We start from the raw sequence: 26262 nt of genomic DNA, 5'->3' as shown, positions 1-26262 counted from the left end.
ATGTATAAATGTGTAACAACATATGTATGTGTAACAACATCTGTATCAATGTGTAACAACACGTGTATAATTGTGTAACAACATGTGTATAAATGTGTAACAACATGTATAAATGTGTAACAACATGTGTATAAATGTGTAACAACACGTGTATAAATGTGTAACAACATGTGTATAAATGTGTAACAACATATGTATGTGTAACAACATCTGTATCAATGTGAAACAACACGTGTATAATTGTGTAACAACATGTGTATCAATGTGTAACAACACGTGTATAATTGTGTAACAACATATGTATAAATGTGTAACAACACATGTATAAATTCGAACTTACATGTGTAAATATTTAACAACATATGTATCTAGATCAAAGAAACAGGCAGGTTTTTTTTATTTTAATTGCTCGATTTTATTGTAACACTGTTAAATTACGTGAGTTATCGTTCTTCGAAGGACGAGGGCGCCTCTACTTCCGCAGATTACACGACATGCCATCAATGTGTAAATCCGATATTTGAACACGAGGAAAATTAACATCAACTGAAACTTCACAGGCTTGCGACAAAATCACTCAATTGACTTTTTTAATATATCATAGCTAAAAATCATTCGAACACAGGCTTGGACACAAGATATTACAATTTATTAAAGTTATTGCCCTTTGCTTTCATCGAAACATCCAGATCAACCCCACATCAAAATGTTATCTAAACTAACTTTATCTTACTCCTCCTTCACATTACACAACGTGTATTTTGATATTACATATTATCAAAGGCTATGGTAGGATGAATACGGTGTCCAAGAATGGTTAATTAGTGGTCACACTAATGACATCTCATTACTTGGACAAGGTAAGATGGCCAGCTCATCTCAAAACACAGTACCAAAAACAGGGCCATCCCACCTCAAAACACAGTACCAAAAACGGGGCCATCCCACCTCAAAACACAGTACCAAAAACGGGGCCATTCCACCTCAAAACACAGTACCAAAAACGGGGCCATCCCACCTCAAAATACAGTACCAAAAACGGGGTCATCCCACCTCAAAACACAGTACCAAAAACGGGGCCATCCCTCCTCAATACACAGTACCAAAAACGGCACCATCCTACCTGAACACATTTTACTGAAAATAGACTTGCCGCTGAACGCCAAGCGCAAAGTAGTTAGACTAAGTATCTATTTTATTAGGTCTGTCTTCGTCAGAGGATAAAATCCATTTTATCTTCCTTGTTGGGCGGACACTCATTACTTGAGATCAAACGTGATGCGGTAATTTAAAATAAAAGGACATTTAGGGCCAATATTCACCACTTATGGTCATACAATGGGGTAACCTAAACAATGTTAAAGCCCTATTAGGATGGTAGCACAATATCAGCCTGAATAGCTAACATTGACATCCGACAAAGATATTGTAGAATGTTGGAGTTTTCTAACTCCAAGATATTGTAGAATGTTGGGGTTTTCTAACGCCAAGATATTGTAGAATATTGGGGTTTTCTAACGCCAAGATATTGTAGAATGTTGGGATTTTCTAACGCCAAGATATTGTAGAATGTTGGGGTTTCTAACGCCAAGATATTGCTGAATGTTGGAATTTCTAACGCCAAGATATTGCTGAATGATGGGATTTCTAACGCCAAGATATTGCTGAATGTTGGGATTTCTAACGCCAAGATATTGCTGAATGATGGGATTTCTAACGCCAAGATATTGCTGAATGTTGGGATTTCTAACGCCAAGATATTGTAGAATGCTCAGATTTCTAACGCCAAGATATTGCTGAATGTTGGGGTTTCTAACGCCAAGATATTGTAGAATGTTGGGGTTTTCTAACGCCAAGATATTGCTGAATATTGGGATTTCTAACGCCAAGATATTGCTAAATGTTGGGATTTTCTAACGTCAAGATATTGCTGAATGTTGGGATTTCTAACGCCAAGATATTGCTGAATGTTGGGGTTTCTAACGCCAAGATATTGCTGAATGTTGGGGTTTCTAACGCCAAGATATTGCTGAATGTTGGGGTTTCCTAACGCCAAGATATTGCTGAATGTTGGGATTTTCTATTGTCCTGATAGAGCACAGTGGAATGGCGATGCTTAAATCACGTTTAGTACGTGAAGACAGTCTACAGGAGTTTTCACGGTCAGACATTGAATTTGTGCTGTGTCAGACAAGGTTAGATAATTAGATATATTTGATGAGAACCAGACCCTGTCAACATGTTTTTTCAACATTTCGCGCATTACGCATTATGTACCGACCGACGGAGGTTCATCAGTTGTCGGATTACATTGTATATAGACTGTAGCAGAGTGAGGTTACAACGTCTACGTGTACTTTTAACATTCTACTATAAACTAGAAAATAAACCCGAGAAAACATGCATTCTGAAAGTTTGTAATCAGGGTCCTTTCTAAGCTTTTCTACAAACGTTTGATAAGGATTACAGCTACAGAAAGGAACCATCGAGGATCTCAAAATACACAATACAGGATGTTCATCTCTGACAATCATCTTTATATAAATCAAACACGTTTTACTTCGTTTAAAAAGAAATGAAACTAATTCTACGTCTTGATCTTACATATAGTTCACAAAGCCGAGATATTTGATCGTTGTACATTGCAGTGGAGTAAAACAGACACCAGTCTTATTAGAGTACGCAGACTGAATCATGAATCTAGTTTCTTGATAGATGTATTTAATCGTGTATCATAAATTTATATCACCAATCAATCGTTTGGATGCGTCATCCAAAATTTACATCACCCACCAATTAACGGAAGTGTCATCCGAAATTTACATTTCCCACCAAATGACGGAAGTGTCATGCGAAATTTGCATCACCCACCCATTAACGGAAGTGTCATCCGAAATTTACATAACCCAACAATTAACGGAAGTGTCATCCGAAATTTTCTGATATTAAAACTCTAATTGCTACCACTGCATTCCTGATTCTGACAAGAGTAGATAGTGAGTCAGAAGTAATACGGTTGTACTTGGACTTTGATATCATGCGGCAAGCTTTCCATATCTCCGATCATGAATATTTGTCCTAAACCTGTACCACTGTCCAAGCTATGCCCATATGTCTTCGTTATTACGGGAATCCGTGTTATGATATGGTATGTATAAAACAAAGTCGCATATCTCTGTCAGCTAATGACTCATAAATACGGGCATTATTATCAATTCATGGCGAAATTGTTGGGAGACAGCCGTATACACTCCGGGCAAATCCTCAATTGCCACCTCGCGGGATGCATATTACATTGATAGTTATAATGTTAGCGTGGCAGCTAACGTTCGTTTCGGGTCTCGTTATGTTAAAAATACATTCGTGTTATTCTCTTTGTAATGGACGAAAGATGAAGGAGTGATTTTAAGGTCGAACAAGAGACATTAATGATCCACGATTTATAGGGTATGGTCAGTAATAGCCTACTCCAAATCAGGTAAGTACTGTAAAAACATGCGTACTTTGTACATGTATGTATGACAAAGACAGAAAAGGAGAAGAAGAAGAAAAAAAATCGAAACGAAAGGAAGAAAAGCATAACAAAACACCAGAATATATAGCATATCAAACCCAGTATTATTCTGTGAGTTTATATAAATCCTATGTATGATATGAATATTCTCCGGGGTTCCCTGACTGTTAAATTACTGTTTCAATACCATTGTATGAATGAGTGACAGGAATTTATGCAACGCGTGATAAAAAAGGGAGTTAAACTTTCTATGGTAGTTTTCTACATTTCATACTTTTATCAAATGTTTAGTCCAGCGAACTTTAGATAAAATAGACGCTGTATCCAGCAAACATGGGTTTTCTTCCACTTCGTACATTTTCGTCAAATATACGAACGATTTTTACATAACAAATAAACGAAATCTGAAACCAGTCAGAAAGTCTTCAGTGTTCTGCTTAATTTGCCACTGATGAGAACAACAGAAATGACTCGAACTACTGACATTATTGTCTACAAAAACATCAAGAAACTACCAACATGTCAACATAATCATAATCCAAAATCAAATTAGAAAAAAAAAAAAAAAAAAATTGGGCAAAACATGATCTTTTCATCTTTTCCTCTCTTGTAAGGAAAGAACGAGATGTACAGGAAGAGTGTTACGACAAAGAAAAAGCCTTGTTACTGAGCGCCATGTGAAGCCTCCGCGCACTCATTGACACGTCATCACACTGTGGTATGATTACTTTGTAAAACAAAATCTAATTTTGCTTCCTGCTGTGTAATGTAATAAAACACGGATTGTTATTGAACTATATGTTAGTTAGATATAATCAGCTGCCTTTATAGGATTAAGTTAAATTAACTCCATCAAGGATCCTGTTACATCCTTAAACTGTACCTATCATCCTTCACTTTTAAGTTTTAGAAGGTAATTTGCGGCATCGCAAACTCAATAAATGTCACTAGATGACTTCGTGTCCAAATTGTTGCTTACATTGACCTAAATATTAAAGCCAGCTTTGACGAACTAGCACTCTCTAACTCTTTTATTAACGTTGTATATTTTCCCAAACGAATCAAGGACTTCGTCTCCAAGTAAATGCACTAAGTAACTGCATGGGCGCAGTGTGATCAGTGTTATTTCATGATTCTCTATCGGCCCCAAACGAGAAAGATCAACAGAGTATGTTACATGTAAGTACTTAAACTCGATTTATCTCAGTTGACATGTCACTAAGTAACAAACTCTCACCTACAGACTCGTCAGCGATCAGTAATTAAACAAAAATGCGTCAATGTTTTCTCAACATTCATTTCATATTCATTTTTACTACAAAATGATTTTATTTGTGTTTTCATTTGTACGTCAAAAAGACATGAGGATATAATTACATTTTAATCATGACGGCACTTTGCGCCAAATATCGCTAAAATGTATCATATATATTGTAAAGTTTACGAGAATAAACTAATTTGGATTGATGATCACTTTGAGAACCCTAAATACCGATAATTTTACTTTTAATTGAAGTAGGTTCCAGCTGAAATAAATTGGTTTTGTTTTCATAAACACTTTGTTTCAATGTTCACAGAAATATGAACGTGAATTGCGACCTATAAACTTGATTTCACGAATTAAACAGAATAGGAGAACACAATTCATGGTAATGGTGTTTATCATTGTCAGGGACAGTATTACTAAACCAACAAGGATAGTGCAGTGATATTGGACTCCCGTTATGAGCTTTATATATGCTTGACGTCATCGTAACACATACGATTTGATTTAAGTATGAAATATTTATTTCAGTAGTCTAAATACATATTATTAAAGTTTGTCTCAATATATATACAAACATACATAACGGTTAAAGGTGTACGACAGCACATTATCTCAGTTTTAAACACTGTTTTATGAAAAGTTCTTCTCAAACTTATTACTTTTAAAATATTAATAACGTTTTCATCTATCTGATATATTTGTTTAACGCAGATAAAATTCTGTAATTATGTCATAGCTTATATCTGTAAACTTTATAGAAAAATGCGGTCCAAATAGCATTACAATATACAGAGACATAATAGGATACAAGATACAGAGACATAATAGGATACAAGATACAAGAGATTTCATTTTCTCTCGTATACAATAAATATGTAACATTAGCTCAGAAGAGCTATTTTACGACAAAACATAAAAAACAAACACAAAGAACAAAATCACAGAAGGAATATTGAAATATAAGTAACAGAACATGCATATGTTATCTATTCAACCATACGTGATGGTCACAGAAGTCATATGTATATATGTATAAGGCTCCAGTTGTAGTTCCTCTTTCAATGTCTTCAATACAGATAGTTAATTATCTTCATTATACAGATAGTTAATTATCTCAGATAGTTAATTATCTTCATTATACAGATAGTTAATTATCTTCATTATACAGATAGTTAATTATCTTCATTATACAGATTATCTTCATTATACAGATAGTTAATTATCTTCATTATACAGATAATTATCTTCATTATACAGATAGTTATCTTCATTATACAGATAGTTAATTATCTTCATTATACAGATAGTTAATTATCTTCATTATACAGATAGTTATCTTCATTATACAGATTTATCTTCATTATACAGATAGTTATCTTCATTATACAGATAGTTAATTATCTTCATTATACAGATAGTTATTATCTTCATTATACAGATAGTTAATTATCTTCATTATACAGATAGTTATCTTCATTATACAGATAGTTAATTTCATCTAATTATCTTCATTATACAGATAGTTAATTATCATTATACAGATAGTTATCTTTCATTATACAGATAATTATCTTCATTATACAGATAGTTATCTTCATTATACAGATAGTTATTATCTTCATTATACATTATACAGTTAATTATCTTCATTATACAGATAGTTATCTTCATTATACAGATAGTTATCTTCATTATACAGATAGTTATCTTCATTATCTTCATTATACAGATAGTTATCTTCATTATACAGATAGTTAATTATCTTCATTATACAGATAGTTATCTTCATTATACAGATAGTTATTATACTTCATTATACAGATAGTTATCTTCATTATACAGATAGTTATCTTCATTATACAGATAGTTATCTTCATTATACAGATAATTATCTTCATTATACAGATAGTTAATTATCTTCATTATACAGATAATTATCTTCATTATACAGATAGTTAATTATCTTCATTATACAGATAGATAGTTAATTATCTTCATTATACAGATAGTTATCTTCATTATACAGATAGTACAGATAGTTATTATACAGATAGTTATCTTCATTATACAGATAGTTAATTATCTTCATTATACAGATAGTTATTATACTTCATTATACAGATAGATAATTATCTTCATTATACAGATAGTTATCTTCATTATACAGATAGTTATCTTCATTATACAGATATTATACAGATTTATCTTCATTATACAGATACATCTTCATTATACAGATAATTATCTTCATTATACAGATAGTTATCTTCATTATACAGATAATTATCTTCATTATACAGATAATTATCTTCATTATACAGATAGTTATCTTCATTATACAGATAGTTATCTTCATTATACAGATAATTATCTTCATTATACAGATAGTTATTATCTTCATTATACAGATAGTTATCTTCATTATACAGATAGTTATCTTCATTATACAGATAGTATCTTCATTATACAGTTATTTCATTATACTTCATTATACATTATACAGATAGTTAATTATCTTCATACAGATAATTATCATTATACAGATAGTTAATTATCTTCATTATACAGATAGTTAATTATCTTCATTATACAGATAGTTAATTATCTCAGATAGTTAATTATCTTCATTATACAGATAGTTATCTTCATTATACAGATAATTATCTTCATTATACAGATTTAATTATCTTCATTATACAGATAGTTATCTTCATTATACAGATAGTTAATTATCTTCATTATACAGATAGTTAATTATCTTCATTATACAGATAGTTAATTATCTTCATTATACAGATAGTTATCTTCATTATACAGATAGTTATCTTCATTATCTTCATTATACAGATAGTTATCTTCATTATACAGATAATTATCTTCATTATACAGATAGTTATTATCTTCATTATACAGATAGTTAATTATCTTCATTATACAGATAGTTATCTTCATTATACAGATAGTTATCTTCATTATACAGATAGTTATCTTCATTATACAGATAATTATCTTCATTATACAGATAATTATCTTCATTATACAGTAATTATCTTCATTATACAGATAGTTAATTATCTTCATTATACAGATAGTTATCTTCATTATACATTATACAGATAATTATCTTCATTATACAGATAGTTAATTATCTTCATTATACAGATTAATTATCTTCATTATACAGATAGTTATTATCTTCATTATACTTTATCTTCATTATACAGATAGTTATTATCTTCATTATACAGATAATTATCTTCATTATACAGATAGTTAATTATCTTCATTATACAGATAATTATCTTCATTATACAGATAGTTAATTATCTTCATTATACAGATAGTTATCTTCATTATACTTCATTCATTATACAGATAGTTATTATCTTCATTATACAGATAATTATCTTCATTATACAGATCTTCATTATACAGATAGTTAATTATACAGATAGTTAATTATCTTCATTATACAGATAGTTAATCTTCATTATACAGATAGTTATCTTCATTATACAGATAGTTAATTATCTTCATTATACAGATAATTATCTTCATTATACAGATAATTATCTTCATTATACAGATAATTATCTTCATTATACAGATAATTATCTTCATTATACAGATAATTATCTTCATTATACAGATAGTTATTATCTTCATTATACAGATAGTTAATTATCTTCATTATACAGATAGTTAATTATCTTCATTATACAGATAGTTAATTATCTCAGATAGTTAATTATCTTCATTATACAGATATTTATCTTCATTATACAGATAGTTAATTAGCTTCATTATACAGATAGTTAATTAGCTTCATTATACAGATAGTTATCTTCATTATACAGATAGTTAATTATCTTCCTTCTACCGAAAGTTAATTAGCTTCATTATACAGATAGTTAATTATCCTTATCAACTAATGTTTTAATGAACATGTACTTGTTTAAATGTTGATAATCAATGGAGGGATAGACATAGTGTTTGTTATTGTGCCCTGGTTGTGACATCGAGCGACGTCTTATAAAGTAAGTGAATGTTGAACTGAAGATTCAAATGGTTTGCAATGAGCCCTAACAATAAGATTTTCATTTTAACGAATATTTTGTACAGCAAAAATTGTTTTTAGACTCTTTATCAGACCTTTCACAGAGGGGATATATTTGCCTGCAGCATCGATAACATTCCCAAGATAGTTGCACTCATTAATGGAGCAATAGCATTTCCAATTTGAAATTGTTACTTGTATTCGTTTCGTTAACTGACTGAAAGATTGTTTGATTAAATTTTGTCAAAATTAATGAATAGATGCAATTTAGAACAACACAAATGAAGGGTGGCAAGCGGGTGTTGTAGGCCCCCAGAAGTTTCCGGCAAATAAGATCTTCAGCAAATATGGCGCATTCAACCCCAGAGTGTAGTCATTTAAAGTGATTCTTTAACGACGGTCTCGTGTCACGATGAAAGTTTAACACGACACAGACATGTGACGATGAAAGTTTAACACGACACACACATGTGATGATGAAAGTTTAACACGATACAGACATATGATGATGAAAGTTTGACACGACACAGACATGTGATGATGAAAGTTTGACACGACACAGACACGTGACGACGAAGTTTAACACGACACAGACATGTGACAATGAAAGTTTAAGATGACACAGACATGTGACGATGAAAGTTTAACACGACACAGACATGTGACGATGAAAGTTTAACACGACACAGACACGTGACGACGAAGTTTAACACGACACAGACATGTCACGATGAAAGTTGATCAGGAGAGGAAGACACATGTCACACATCCTTTATTATAGCACAGAATGACAGTTGAGACAATTAATTAAGCAATTCAACACATTGAATTAATGGGATATATGTTACACCTGTATGACGAACACCATGATACAGTAAAAACAGAATCTGGGATATCTCAATCCTTGTGGGATCGTGCTGACTAGCTAATAGGATTATGTACACAATATTTCACTGCCATCATGAAATATCAGTTTAGAAGTTTCAACTTATCAAATCTAAACGCCACTAAATAACGAATGGTTAACATTGTATAAACTGACAGATGTGTCTGTTTTTATTGTGAGATGTATCTACGTGTAAATGGCAGCTGGTGGCTGATACCAACAAACCACAATAAAAGTGTTCACTACTGATAGGAATCAATGGCCTGTCACGGCATTAGTAATGATACTAGGTTAAGTTTCCCTTTAGCTAGAAGTCTCCCAATAAGTTGTCGGTTATGGAGTATGTAATTGATCTGTACATTACATCAATGTTGCAGTATGCAATGGAGTACATCGTAATCCCCAGTAAGAGCTGCCAGTGTTTCTTGTACAGTCTTATGTAGTGCTCGATAACCAACTTCATATTTTTGTTTTTGTTTTGTTTTTGGTTGTTGGTGTTGTAAACAAGCAAGAATCTTTGACTCGGCTACAAGCTATTTGTTATTGTTTAAAGAGTTCTATGATCATCTTTGTTCTCTGATAGGTAACTGAGGGATATTTGGTATAAATACAACAGTAGCACATTGTACCTAACATACTTTTATAAACTAGCGATAACTAACATACAGTAATATATATATATATTGATCCTTAATCCTTGTAGAAGATATGCAAATGAATTCTATACAATGTCAATCCATGTCGCTGACTAATTTCATTTGTTAATTTAGATAACTTATTAATTGATTGATCTTCACAAGTACAAGTTAAACCTGTATAATGTTTACGGTTTTTCATCATGGTAACAAACGAAACATTGTAATACAATTTACCTTTGGTATATCTAGGGCCTCTGAAATGAATTCTGATATCAAATAAAAGCTTTTACCCTCCGACAACTAACGTTACGCTGAAGTAGATCACCCAGCGAGCCGAAACAACAGCATAGAGTCTGCCCCATTTCAGATGAAGTGCATGTTTACTACCGGAGATGGAAATATGAAATTACAGCCAGGCTTCATTAATCTGTTTTCAGCTCAGGTTTTGCATGAATCCTAATCCTGGCTGAGAAATCACGTGTGTTGTCCAGGAGTGCATTGCGGTTACAGAACATAAAACGCCTCCAGTGAGATCGACGTTTATGGTGTTGCTGCCTTTTGGTTGTATTTAACGGAAATGCCAAACCTTGTCTAAAATCGTATATCTACATCAGTTTATGTAATGACCACAACCATTGTTATGACACAACAATGTAATGACTACAACAATGTAGTGACCACAACAAAATGACCATAACAATGTAATGACCACAACAATATGACCACAACAATGTAATGACCACATACAATGTAATAACTACAACAATGTAATGACCACAACAATATGACCACATACAATGTAATGACCACAACAATGTAATGACCACAGCAATGTAATGACCACAGCAATGTAATGACCACATACAATGTAGTGACCACAGCAATGTAATGACCACAACAATGTGTAATGACCACAGCAATGTGTAATGACCACATACAATGTAATGACCACAACAATGTAATGACCACAGCAATGTGTAATGACCACAACAATGTAATGACCACAGCAATGTGTAATGACCACAACAATGTAATGACCACAGCAATGTAATGACCACAACAATGTAATGACCACAACAATGTAATGACCACATACAATGTAGTGACCACAACAATGTAATGACCACAACAATGTAATGACCACATACAATGTAGTGACCACAACAATGTAATGACCACAGCAATGTGTAATGACCACAACAATGTAATGACCACAGCAATGTGTAATGACCACAACAATGTAATGACCACATACAATGTAATGACCACAACAATGTAATGACCACAGCAATGTGTAATGACCACAACAATGTAATGACCACATACAATGTAATGACCACATACAATGTAATGACCACATACAATGTAATGACCACAGCAATGTGTAATGACCACAACAATGTAATGACCACATACAATGTAATGACCACAACAATGTCATGACCACAGCAATGTGTAATGACCACAACTATGTAATGACCACAACAATGTAATGACCACATACAATGTAATGACCACATACAATGTAATGACCACATACAATGTAATGACCACAACAATGTAATGACCACAGCAATGTAATGACCACAACAATGTAATTACCACAACAATGTAATGACCACATACAATGTAATGACCACAACAATGTAATGACCACAACAATGTAATGACCACAACAATGTAATGACCACATACAATGTAGTGACCACAACAATGTAATGACCACAACAATGTAATGACCACATACAATGTAGTGACCACAACAATGTAATGACCACATACAATGTAATGACCACAACAATGTAATGACCACATACAATGTAGTGACCACAACAATGTAATGACCACATACAATGTAATGACCACAACAATGTAGTGACCACAACAATGTAATGACCACATACAATGTAATGACCACAACAATGTAATGACCACAGCAATGTAATGACCACAACAATGTAATGACCACAACAATGTAATGACCACATACAATGTAGTGACCACAACAATGTAATGACCACATACAATGTAATGACCACAACAATGTAATGACCACAACAATGTAATGACCACAGCAATGTAATGACCACATACAATGTAATGACCACAACAATGTAATGACCACAGCAATGTAATGACCACAACAATGTAATGACCACAACAATGTAATGACCACATACAATGTAATGACCACAACAATGTAATGACCACATACAATGTAATGACCACATACAATGTAATGACCACAACAATGTAATGACCAGAACACGCCTTATACAACTTCATAAAGCGTATATTTACCTGGAAAATTATATTTTAATGTAATTTTACATTTTAACTTGATACTATGTCAACAAATACCGTGATGTCCGTCAAACCAGCGCAACACCTGACCTGTACCTCCCCTACAAAGCCTGTCAATACACCAAGACTCAATTACCACATCTCCTACAGGGAAATCCATAGACCGCCCAGCCATCAGGCATGGTTGTAAGTACCAGTACATTGTAGATTGCTCTGTCAGAAAACAGTTAACAGTTCCCGACTTAAGTTTATGACATTCATGAAATTTTAACTTCACTTTGTTTTGTTGTATTGCTCTGTCAGAAAACAGTTAACAGTTCCCGACTTAAGTTTATGACATTCATGAAATTTTAACTTCACTTTGTTTTGTTGTATAGTATTTACTGGAACGAAAAGGCTGTTTTTCACGAGTCAAATGTCTCATTGACGGTTCCAAGACAGGCAGACAATTAGTGAGAAGAACATGACATATGCCTGTAAGCGGTCTTTACCTAGCGTATGCTGACCAATTGATACGAACTACCTATGTCATGTGTTTTTTGTTATAATCGTGGAGGAAAGGTTGAAATGATAATTGAATGCAATACACAAACACAAAACTCTGGTATATAGTTGCAATCAATCTTAAATTAGCAAACAAGAATTTAATTAGAATAGCATCTAATTAAGCGTATACTATAAACATTTGTGTAATGACGACAATTCCAGTGATCTGAATATCTCGCTAGATCAGTCCGGACAGATTGGGCACGTTACTAGGAAGCTTTAACTGTAAATGATAACTTTTATCGCTGCTTTCTTGACAGTAAACATGGCTTCCCCTTAATGCAGCTATAGATAATTACACGTGCAACATTACACGTGTATCTCTGTCACGTGAAAACTTCTACCCCCTACAACAGAGGTTCTGGTTTAACACATGGTCAGCCTTATCTGTTATAGTATTTAAAGAACACTTACAGTTTTGGATATCGTAATGGTTCCGCTTCAAATCCCGTGTGTTATACTGTAGTCACCGGCTCTGTTGTAGGCGGGAACCTCTTATCATACATGTAGAACAGCATAAAATATACCTTTAAAGAACCACACACAATAGAGAAACAATTTTCAATAACTTCCAATCATATTTCATCCATCATTAGTTTTAATACGGCCAGCATAACGAATCTAATACACATCCCCACTCACGTGCTGCTCTCGCGGCCTACTCGGCCTCTGGTGCACGCGCGGCGTTATATCCAGTACGGTCGCTGTTGGAAGTGACGCTTGGTATTTATCAACAAATGATCGAGACATGAGTGATGTTGGCATATGAAATATGGTATGTGCGGTAAAAGTTTCTGATAAATAAATTAGTGCAATTGGAATAGATTGATATTTCTAAATTATGTCAGCAGCTTTTGATCCCCACACGTGAGCTAAAAGTATCTGCCTTGCAGCTGAATTAAAATGAAAATTACAGAGCGAGATGTTTCATGTCTACAACGTGAACAATAACTGTACGTATATTCATAGTGGGTTAGATTTGAGGATATATTTCAATTATCTATCGATTTTAAAATTTTTAGGTTCGATACCTTCTCTTTTGTAATTAACATCTGGAGAGTATTTGTAGCTACCGTGTTGAACACCAAGCGGAAGGTCCTTCGAGATTGTTTATCAGAGCAATTAGCGCATTCCCTCATACTTTATATCAGTATTATTATAAAGTATAAAATGGAATCATATACACATGTACTATACATCAAATAAGTTGTATGACCTATTTAACATCAGAAACCTGCCACTATTATCATTCAAGCAACAGCTAATCATTTTGCCTTAATAACGTCACGTGTTTAAGTATCTTAACGACAGGTAAGCAGATTTGATACTAGTAATAAAATGACTCGGTGAAGATGCATAACTCATTTCAAGCCGCATCAAATGTCGGATATTACAATGTAACTGCTCTTTGCGATTGTGTTTTCGCTTCTGATCTTAAAACCTTCACGAATGATGGTGCTTTACTTCAGTCCTCCATTCTGTAATAGGGCCATCAAAACTACCGTGTGTTTACTTTAATTCGAACAGTAGGGCTATTTTGCTTTCGACTAATGTTCATTGTATTAGGGTTACCAGGAATGGCACATGTTCACTTCAGACCTTTTGTATTCGAGCGACCACGAATATTGAGTGTTTACTATGGCAGAAAGTGGTTAAAACGAGAACATGCTGCTTTGGATTCACTTTCAGAGTGAGTTAGATCCATTTGGTCTCATATTCTTAAATTAATCAGTAGCTTAAAACCTGAAATAAAAATGAACACAAGTATTCCTCGCTGCTGAAGCTAAATAGACACTTGCCGATGTACATTTGTATCATTGTGTATACAGATCCAATAACCGGATCCTTGTCTACAGGCTTCACATCATTCCATGCATACACAAAGAACAAGTATGTTTGCCTGATAAGGAAGGATACCCCACCTATACATTATGCAATCTTTTCAAAGTATTGGCTAATCATGCTATGATGTAGATTGCCTATTGGTGATAAGGATACGGAACTCCCTCGTTTGTTTTGGATTCCCAAGCTATACAAGAATCCATATAAATAGTGTTTTATTTCTGGTTCAGCCAAACCTTTGTCAAATCTTTTTCATGCTATTCTAAGAACTAGCAAACAAGGGCGGCAATCTTATCATGGTACTGTTTACTCTACAAGTGGACTTCATAGTATGTGGATTTTGAAGGACTCTAAAGAGCTTTTGACTAGTTTTCAACATCTTCCATTAAAAGCATTTCTGCTATAAGAACATCTTATTTTTCCATTCTGTTCACAACTATGCCGCTATTCTCGGTCATTTCCTACAACCAACATAGACATCTTTGCATCACCAAGCTGTATGGTAAGCGTGATGACATCAGTTTCTTTATAATGAATTTTCCATTTATGAATAATAACTTCGGTACATCCCCAACCTACGGTGTTTACATGTCGCAGTTGATTCGATATTCTAGGGCTTCTTTCTAATGTCACGATTTTCTTGCAAGATGTCGGCAACTGATAAACTCACAGGATTTCAAGAGATGCAGGTCGATGAAAATGATTTGGAAGTTTTATGGTGGTGAAAATAATCTCATCAGAAATGCGTTCCTTTTGTGCGATATGAATGTGGGCGTGTTTGATTCTCGTTTGTATATATGGTGGTTTCGCTGTTTACCTTATTCTCACTTGGAAACGTGACATTTCGTCATTTGTATTATAATTGACCAAGGTTTGCATATATATCGGGTATTGGCGATGAACATGAAAACGCTGACCCTTTCGGCACACCTAGTCGTATTATCCTAGTACTTTTTAGGAGTGTTTTACTCTACTTTCATCGATTTTGTGGTTGAATTATGGTTCCATTAACATGTCGGTATCTCTTTATTGTGTTTATATCCACCTTCCGGTACGTTAGGTCTATCTTTACTTCCGCCCGCTGTTCATTGTATTGGGGGGATCACGAATGTCGAAGGTTTACTTCTATCTGTCACTTGTGTCGCTAAAAAAAGCACGGCTGTGCTTCATCGGTCCTGCTGTGACGCCACTGAGTCCATTGCCATTTCATTGGCAGGCGATTACAAATCAGCGTGTCATATCTGCTGGTGATACAATGCCACGTAATTAGGGACGAGAAAAGTCGAATGCCTCATCCCAAGTGATCACCCACTTGGCACGCGAGCCTAAAGCCCATGTACATGGCTGCTCAATTCTTTAATTCCCAATTGAAAATTGTAAGCTCATTAAAATCGATTTTTCTGATTAATAGGTCTCTGTTGTTAGGGAGGATAATTGGATACATGTGGAAGTTAAGGTTGCGAACGTCTATAAACGTCCGGGTGCTGTAAACTATCGGGTGGGGGTGTCTTTATCTGGTACGAGTCTCGAGAAACAGACGAAAACATCTTAAATTGGATACAACATTACAGTGTATAAAGATCATTCAAGGTAATTAATATTATTTTCTCTTCTTTATTGAACAGATAATACTGTGCATAGTCACTCCACTGAACCCATTAAAGTATTTATAGATAATGGGAAAGGGTTAACAACTAACATATTATAATCCATTTTCTATAAGACAATCTTTGATTTTATGCAGGCTTCCTGTTAACAATCATTTGATGGACGAACTTCCTGTCTGTTCGAGGTGAGTCCATCTTAGTGTAATCCTCCTAACGATAAGTTTCAGGTGTTATTTCCCAATGTTTGATTAGTCCTGCAATATAGAATTCTAAGTTTTATATCGTGCTATTTAATGTTTATAATCGGATTCACGAAGTCATATCGATACTGACCGTATAAACACGCCTACGCACGATTTTATCTCAAATCTCATTTCTGAGTATGACATATTTTCAAACTTGGTATATGTATGATACTCTACAAAGTTAGCAAACATTGACAGAATAAGTAAAAAATTACCTATCTGGTAAGTAAAATAATAAGGGTATGGTTAGGGTAGAAGTTCAGAAGTCTCGCGACAACGGAGGAGTCAAGTTTTCCGTCATGGCGGTTGGTGTTCGTTTTATTTGAAAACAAATCAACAGATAATAACAATGTCACGCTGGTAGGATTTGTGTTATCACAGCCGAATGTATCCAGAAGGCCAGGTATACATAAAAGTTGTACGTTCTACTCTAATGGTAAATCACAACCTTACTCGTAACGACTAGCGAGAATTTCCCTGTAGTATTAGTAGTTAGGGATTCAGCTTTGATCTCATGTGTCATGGTTCAAGTCTCAGCTAGTGAGAATTTCCCTCAGGTTTAATGGTACTTTGTGCTGGGATTCTACGTTAAAAACACAGACCACATTTCTTGTCTCAGTTAGTGAGGATTTCCCTCATGTTTAATGGTACTTTGTGCTGGGATTCTACGTTAAGAATACAGACCACATTTCTTGTCTCAGTTAGTGAGGATTTCCCTCATGTTTAATGGTACTTTGTGCTGGGATTCTACGTTAAGAACACAGACCACATTTCTTGTCTCAGCTAGTGAGAATTGCGCCAAAGTCTGGTGGCAGAGCATCGAAATCAAGATAACATGTTATTTTACTTTTCTAGGTTAGTGTGAATTTTTCTGTAAGTCTGGAGGTAGAGCAACAGCCTCGATATCAAATGTTAGCTTATTTGTCTCAACTAATGGGAAATTCCCATTAGTCTTATGGTAGGGCTTCGGCCTGAGACAACATGCCTCATTTCCGCCTTGGTTGGTGAGAATCTCCCCGTAGTCTAGTGGTGGGACATCGACCTCGTGATCACATGTCATCTCACCGGTGTCGGCTAGTCAGAATCTCCCGTAAGTGAATTGGTAGAGAGAATCACCCTTGAAATCACGTGTCATCTTACTGTGGTTGGCTAGTGAGAATTTTTCTTAGTGTAATGGTAGGGCTCCTTAGTGTACTGGTAGGGGGCTCCTTAGTGTAATGGTAGGGCTCCTTAGTGTACTGGTAGGGCTCCTTAGTGTAATGGTAGGGCTCCTTAGTGTACTGTTAGGGCTCCCTAGTGTACTGGTAAGGCTCCCTAGTGTGATGGTAAGGCTCCTTAGTGTACTGGTAAGGCTCCCTAGTGTGATGGTAAGGCTCCTTAGTGTACTGGTAGGGCTCCTTAGTGTACTGGTAGGGCTCCTTAGTGTACTGGTAGGTACTGGTAGGGCTAGGTAAGGCTCCTTAGTGTACTGGTAGGGCTCCTTAGTGTACTGGTAGGGCTCCTTAGTGTAATGGTAGGGCTCCTTAGTGTACTGGTAGGGCTCCTTAGTGTAATGGTAGGGCTCCTTTATGTAATGGTAGGGCTCCTTAGTGTACTGGTAAGGCTCCCTAGTGTGATGGTAAGGCTCCTTAGTGTACTGGTAGGGCTCCTTAGTGTACTGGTAGGGCTCTTAGTGTACTGGTAGGGGGCTCCTTAGTGTAATGGTAGGGCTCCTTAGTGTACTGGTAGGGCTCCTTAGTGTAATGGTAGGGCTCCTTAGTGTAATGGTAGGGCTCCTTAGTGTACTGGTAAGGCTCCCTAGTGTGATGGTAAGGCTCCTTAGTGTATTGGTAGGGCTCCTTAGTGTACTGGTAGGGCTCCTTAGTGTACTGGTAGGGCTCCTTAGTGTACTGGTAGGGCTCCTTAGTGTACTGGTAGGGCTCCTTAGTGTAATGGTAGGGCTCCTTAGTGTAATGGTAGGGCTCCTTAGTGTACTGGTAGGACTCCTTAGTGTACTGGTAGGGCTCTGGTAGGGCTCTGGTAGGGCTCCTTAGTGTACTGGTAGGGCTCCTTAGTGTACTGGTAGGGCTCCTTAGTGTAATGGTAGGGCATCAATCTTGAAATCATAAGCCTAGAATTTCAGTTCTGTCAAGTGATACATGTAGGAAGTGGACCAATAGAGCGAAACATTATTGGTTGTGATAACTGACGACGTCAGATTGACTGCCTCTAACACAATACCGATGTGTCGAATCTAAATGTAAGTCGACTGAAACCAAAATGCTTCTTGTATATATAGGATATAGTTTGAATTCTTAGAATGCTTCATTATCATACTAAGATGTCACGCTCAGAGATCGCGTACTGTTAGTACCAGATTTAGCACAGGGAGGCTCTAAGTAACACTGAATCGATTGGGGACATACGGAGAAGTGTGGGTGGTGAGGACGAGACATACACTCGGCAATATAATCACAGTATTCCAATCAGTTATTTAGTGTTTGATTTATTCTAAAAAGTCTTGCCGGTATACCTTTAGTTACACATAATTCGCCATCAACGCAAGCTATTATATAAGATACACTAAAACACTGTAACACAATATCTAAACTTCTAGAACCTTTCAGATCGTGGCCAAATACCCGTAGTTTCACAAGTCACCCTGTCACGTGACATCAAGCTGCATCAGAACAATATATACAGGCAGTTTAAAAACACGTGCATTTTAGAAATGGAGATTGTATCTAGAGTGAAAAAATAACAACAAAATACAACCTCCTGACCAAATGTCTTCATCGAATGATTAGGCTTCTATCCAATATAGAGAAAACATGTTTATTGTTTTAAATGCTTCATTGAAGTGAAGGCGACGAATACATTAGTAGACACGTGTCGTACATACATCGTATAGTATACACGTGTTATGATGAACGTATGTTGAACGTGACTTGATAATTGTTCCAGTTATTTTAGTTTTGTATTTCAGTTTTTACACAAACTTCATTTCAGACTGAGCCATTGTGTATAGAGTTAATTATGCATCTAGACAAAACACCGAGAAATCTGATTAAGCTCAAGTCAGCGTTCTGTGCAGATCGAAAATGTAAATAGATTTCGCGATGTTTTTGCAGTGGTATGTGATGGTTAGTGGGTAATTAGACTAACTATATCCGGGCTAGTATGCTCTTCTTCCACGCAGAACAGCTCTCGGGCGTCATTGTGAATCAGACTGGTTTCTTTAATTGGTGATGTTTCATTAATCAGTCATTGTTACTGCTGATCGGGAAAAACAATGTTTATGGCTGCATGACGCTGTATCTGTAAAAACGGTCTCACGCTTTGCTGCTTTTGGTCTTCCTTAACTTGGAGTCCGAGTAGTTTCCCTTTACTCGCAGAATAGAGTCATCTCCCTTCATCTGCATAATCTTGGGCTCTCTCATTAACTGCTGTCACATTCATACAAGAGTGGTATTTCCTCAATTTAAAATTCCAGCGGCCTCCCTTCACATTTAGAATCGAGGGGCTTCTATTCATCCTCAGAATCGAGTGGTCTCCCTTTCGCCTTAAGAATTTAGTGGTTCCCTTCGACTTAAGATTTAGGTGGTATCTTTAACCTGAGTCGATCTGTCCCTGAGGTCGAGTTGAGTGAAGTTTATTTATTCCCTCTGTACACATGGGCCAGTTTGTGGGAATCGTAGAAGGGAAGGAAAAGTATATGTATTTCAATGTATTATTCCATGAGTTGTAAAAGTCTTTTACGGTTTTCATAATCTCTTTAGGCCAAGACACGAGTTATTATAACATCAGTATAATGTGCCCGAGTGTTGCGTCCTGCCTGGGGTCTTTGTCAGTATACTGAAGTGTCGTGTAGCACTTTAAAGTCGGCTTCATTTCCCAATTATATTACAGCCTCCCGCTAAACACGAAACTCAAAATAAGCACTTACCTCGCATACACCGGAATACCGGCCTAAAATCACCATAGCTGTCGCCAGGACGTGAAACAATGCAACCAAAGAATGAAACAGAAGCATCACTTTTGTAATATCCAAATTCAAACCTTGGTCTTCCTGCTGCATCTAATTTTACCGAATTACAAGGGGAAAAAGGGAGGAGGGGGGTGGGGAAGGTTTGCTGAATAGTGCTTCACATGGAATCGCTTATGAGAAATGTTATGAATGGAATTACTGATGTACACATAGAGACGCAGACGTGAAAACCTCGGTGATAGTGTTTTTAGGCCACTCCATAAAATTCCCTATCAATAAAACGCTTTGTGACGTATTGAATAATTAACGTTCTCATTTCCTACATGTAATGACTGTAAAGCCTTGACCGAGTGACTCTTGTGTGGGATATGTACAGACCAGTAGTATCAAATGTAACCTTTCAAGTAATGACCTGACTAGGGCATGGATCAGCTGGACAAGTCCGAGCGAATTACGGTCTGAATGGGGCAACTCGTCTTTCTGACATTACAGTCAGTCTGATGGAGCGTTTATATAATTGAAAAAGAAAAGACACTGGCAACAAGACAGACATTGGATATTGAAAGGGGCAAGAGATGTCGTTTTAATTAACAATACTGTATCAAATAAAGGAAGATGGATTTCGGTCACTGCCAACTCGTGTTTAATTTACAGAGGAACCATCCTAACACGAATACAGACCTTGGGTGATAGAACATACAAGTATCACAAACTACGGGATGCAATATAGCCTCCATAATAAAAAGACGGCATTTAATGGGCACGGTGATATATTCAACACTAAAATGTCACTTAACATCATGGAATGAGAAGTCGTGAAGACAATTCTATTCCAGCCAACCCCTCTCAGAAATGTTTTTAGAAAGAACAATATTGGAAATGAAGTATGAAAATGTCGCTCACCGTACATAATAACTGTCCAAGGAATACTTGTATTTTCTTTGCCATGAAGTTGTGTTGGTATTTGTCACATGTTATCGGCAGACAAAATACCATCATAGGAAGTCTTTCAGAAATACCTCAACACACCTGTCCTAAACTAAAGCCTAAATTTGTTAAAGAGACCCAAGAAAGACGTGCTTGGTTGCGGAAAACACATTACAACGCATCTTCATTTACTATGGATATATGTGGCAGCTGATTGGCTTCCGTTTATCGAAGTAGGTATCAACAAATAATGATGACACTGCCATACATAGGTTGTATAGGAAGGAGTAATGAAAAACACACTGCCCCAGGCTGGGTTCAAACTGGCGACCCTTCGGTCTCTAGCCGGACACTCTACTGTTCGACCAAAGGGAAATTCCCATTAACCGAGGTTAGTAAGGCGACCTGTACTCTCAACTTCTACACTACTCTCTCCTCCACAAAGTCTGCTATCCCGAAAACAACCACAACTCAGGTTCATTATATCCAAGGACGCATCTCAATTTCCTATAGCTTCTATCCTTGGAGTGGTCACGGCACCAAATCTGTAATAGGAAGGAGTAATGAAAAACAACCTGCCTCCGCTGGGGTTCGAACTAGTGACCCTTCTGTCTCTACCGGACAATCTACCGCTCGACTAAATTCCCACTAACCGAAGCTAGTAAGGCGACCTGTACCTCTCAACATCTACACTGTTACAGATAAAACCTAGACACTACTGAATTGTTAATTTCCTAATCAGTAAACCATCTCTTAAAAGTCTGCAATTCGTCCACAATCTCAATTTAACGGATTGGTTGTGCTTATTTCTCGACCAATATACACATATAAATGTCTCTGTGTGTCAAAGACAGTATGGCATTTATGAAAACGATATCCCATTAAGATGGAATGACGTCACAATGAAACGTTTGTGTGACTCTTATAGTAACGAGAAAATACCATCATTGTCGACCAGTCCCAACGCAAGAAGAAAACAAAATCTGATTTAAATAATATTCGTTCATTTGTTGAATTAGCACAGAGTAAACACAGGTTAAATGAGCTGAATAACCTTTTCGAGATTGCAGGTGGTAGGCACAGATGGAAGACTTTTAATGCCCGAGGTTTGTCATTACCTAAAACTAAGTGACACAAAGCAAAATATACACAGGTACCTGGCGTTCTTCTCCAATTATCAGCAATAATTCCGAAATTTATTGAAGTAAGGAACTAAAGCACATATCCATCTTGGTTTTGATCACTTGGATTTTTAAATGTATCCCAGGAGACTTTAGTATATTTAATGTTTGAAAAGAAACTAGCTTACGTCTGAAATCCGGGTAAAAACAAGGATATAACCCTTGACAACGTCATAAGTCGTCGGGAAGAAAATGCAACAGACGATAAAATCTGCGTCCATCCTAGAGGTTGGAACCCAGTCTGCATTACAAGGAGATAGATCTTTTTGTTGTTTAGAGCTTTCCGAAAGAAAATAGCATGATCGTGTTTTATGCTGTAATCTGTATACCACGTTTTAATTCATACGGATAGTGGCCCTGTACAGAAAATACACATGCACTTGACCTTCTTATGAAAAAACAGATACCTTATTATAGGGTAAGTATATGTCTAGACTGTGACCATTCATTGGTTCCCTCAGATACCTCCTAGGTTTTAACATTTAGGACCCTAACATCACTGACGAGTCTTAACAGACAAAACAGCCGTATGATGTAAGATCACTGACGAGTCTTAACAGACAAAACAGCTGTATGATGTAACATCACTGATGAGTCCTAGAAGGACGAAACAGCTGTATGATATAACATCACTGACGAGTCCTAACAAGACGGAACAGCTGTATGATGTAACATCACTTATGAGTCCTAACAAGACGGAACAGCTGTATGATGTAACATCACTGACAAAAAAGAAGAGAAGCAAAGTTAGAATTATCGAGAGGGACGAAGACAATCGCGGAAGACGAACAATCCTAACGAAGGAGTGAGAAGTACTCTATGAAACGGACAGCTGAAAGATCAAAATAGACTGCGCTGCAGGTGGGGGGTAAGAATGATATCTACTGTTCCCATTACATAACAATATGAGGCGACCTAATTCTGTGATCTTTACCTGCTCTCTCTTATGATCTTCGTTCTTAACATTTATGGCCTTTAGTTTCCCGTTCGCCTGTGCGAGGCTTTAGATTTCTTTAAAAATGGTGCTTATAGCTTATGATATGACAGGGTGGGGTGTCCTGCTAGAGGCAATATGTCTAAGTGTGGTATTACCATATTGTCATTTCCAGTTACGTATTATCACAAAGAAGCTTGTACTTAAAACAACATCTCAGTTAGTCACGTGACACATGCATCCATCCTACATACAATGGCAGGCCGTCCGCGAATGACCCTACACACCAAGCCATAACACAAGTGCTACATGTCTAAACCTTTGTGATATGTAGGATAACGATATACATTTAGGCGTATTAGGATTACCTGGAAATTTGTGTCTTAGAAAACTACCTGTTAATTTATTGATAAAACTCCAGTTATTGATTTAGTGGCCACAGACATGGGCCCAACAACACCATTTCAATCTAACGACCGTCCAATCGTTAAACGAAAAAAATCCATAATGACTTGGAGTTATTTAGATACTCTCATGTGAAACGGGAATATTGTAAATTAAGTTGTATATAGCAATCAATAAACTTTGATACATCCCAACATCCAAAAAATGGAATCTATCTTAATGATATATAAAAAAACAAGTTCAAAGGATTTTAACAATATAGGTTATTATAAAACATCTACGTATGACTCACAAATGTTAACATTTAACGATAAACAATTAACATGACATAAACAGGATTCGTATTTCGAGAACAAAATGAATTCTAGAATAGAATGACACACGAGTTGTAATTTAACGATATAACGCATTATCTTAATTAACATCTCTTTTATAATTAAACACTTTTATGTTGAACATTTCTGACAAAAATATCTCGCGTTTCTATTGACGATGTAATATTGTACAACACTATTCTATGATCAAATAATTCCAAACAAGAATTATATCACCATTAACTGACCATTGACAGGTTGGAATGGTCCTTTAACCTTAGAAATTAGACAAAAGTTTCTGTGATAATTAAATAACTGTTGAGGATTCCATGCGGTGTAGACGTCGGCTCAACAGGTATCAACTGGCAGGACTAATTAGTAGCAAACTTTGCTTACAGAAGATATATCATATAGAGAAAGCACGTGTACTTCTAAAATCTATAAATGGCTACAAAAGTAATTACAATGTAGAATGTATACGACTCGCGTGGAGAAAGTACCTTTAGTTACAGACCGAACGTGAACCGGAAGGAGAAAGCAGTTGTTACCTCTAGTTACAGATGGTACTCGTGACCTTTAGCTACAGACCGAACGTGAACCGGAAGGAGAAAGCAGTTGTTACCTCTAGTTACAGATGGTACTCGTGACCTTTAGCTACAGACCGAACGTGAACCGGAGAAAGCAGCTGTTACCTCTAGTTACAGATGGTACTCGTGACCGGAACCGGAAGGAGAAAGCAGCTGTTACCTCTAGTTACAGATGGTACTCGTGACCTTTAGTTACAGACCGAACGTGAACCGGAAGGAGAAAGCAGTTGTAACATTCTACCTCTAGTTACAGATGGTACTCGTGACCTTTAGTTAGACCATAAACCGGGTGGACGGAGAAGCATCTTTAATATTTAGCACGAAAGTGTAGTGCAGAAAGTTGTGTGATGTTTAACTCCACTAGACAACCATCTTCAGGTATTCATTACAAAAGCAACGTTTTCGTGTATGTTCGAACTTCAGTCTAGATAAATTCTGAACGGATCAAGTAAACGTACGAACTCGATATAGCAAACATATAAAACATGTAAATCTGCAGTGTCATTGGTACACAAGTAACTACGGAATAACATAAACACGATGAACTGACACAAAACCAAAACATGGCCTGTTTATATCCATTTTAGTGCCGCATTTCTGTTCTTGATGTCATTGTATGACGTAGCGGTGTCACCCAAGGTCACTGATATCAATAAAACTCGCCATTACAGCTTATTATCCAAACAATGAATTTGTAGAAAGTACTGTAAGCGTGCATACTTTAGCGGTAATATTACATTGTATTTCAGCGCTGAAATATGACTAGCTTACTGTAGTTTCTGTGTTTTGTTTACATTACAATGGTTTTGGACATGCTAATTCATTATTTTGCCAATTAATGAAAAAAGGATGAGAAAAAATTAATGCTATATCTGGTTGCACCAAATTACGTACGCTTACAGTATCTTGTTGTAAACAAATTAATATGATGGATATTAGTTTATAGTCAAATAATGAATAAAATCTATTACTAGTAATATTGATTCTCTAACATCAGTGACAGGCGTCCACGCACTCGCCAAGGAACTTCAATGTCACATT

At 35.9% G+C, this 26262-nt stretch overlaps 1 protein-coding gene across 1 annotated transcript in view; it reads right to left on the bottom strand.

Annotated features, from left to right (window-relative positions):
* The window catches only part of LOC132557449 (uncharacterized), an 87051-nt gene extending 66744 nt beyond the window's left edge, over window positions 1-20307 (bottom strand). Inside the window, exons 1-2 of the mRNA XM_060221934.1 lie at window positions 20222-20307; window positions 18585-18976 (exon numbers count right to left, since the gene is read on the bottom strand). Of these exons, the coding sequence (XP_060077917.1) occupies window positions 18585-18976; window positions 20222-20307 (478 nt within the window). The remainder of the gene's footprint in view (window positions 1-18584; window positions 18977-20221) is intronic.
* Window positions 20308-26262: the final 5955 nt, after the last annotated feature.

The sequence above is a fragment of the Ylistrum balloti genome, unplaced genomic scaffold (genome assembly GCF_031769215.1).
Source record: "Ylistrum balloti isolate Yb309-2 unplaced genomic scaffold, AGI_CSIRO_Ybal_v1 Utg370672, whole genome shotgun sequence".
Classification (NCBI taxonomy): domain Eukaryota; kingdom Metazoa; phylum Mollusca; class Bivalvia; order Pectinida; family Pectinidae; genus Ylistrum; species Ylistrum balloti.
This window is presented reverse-complemented; position numbering and strand designations above follow the sequence as displayed.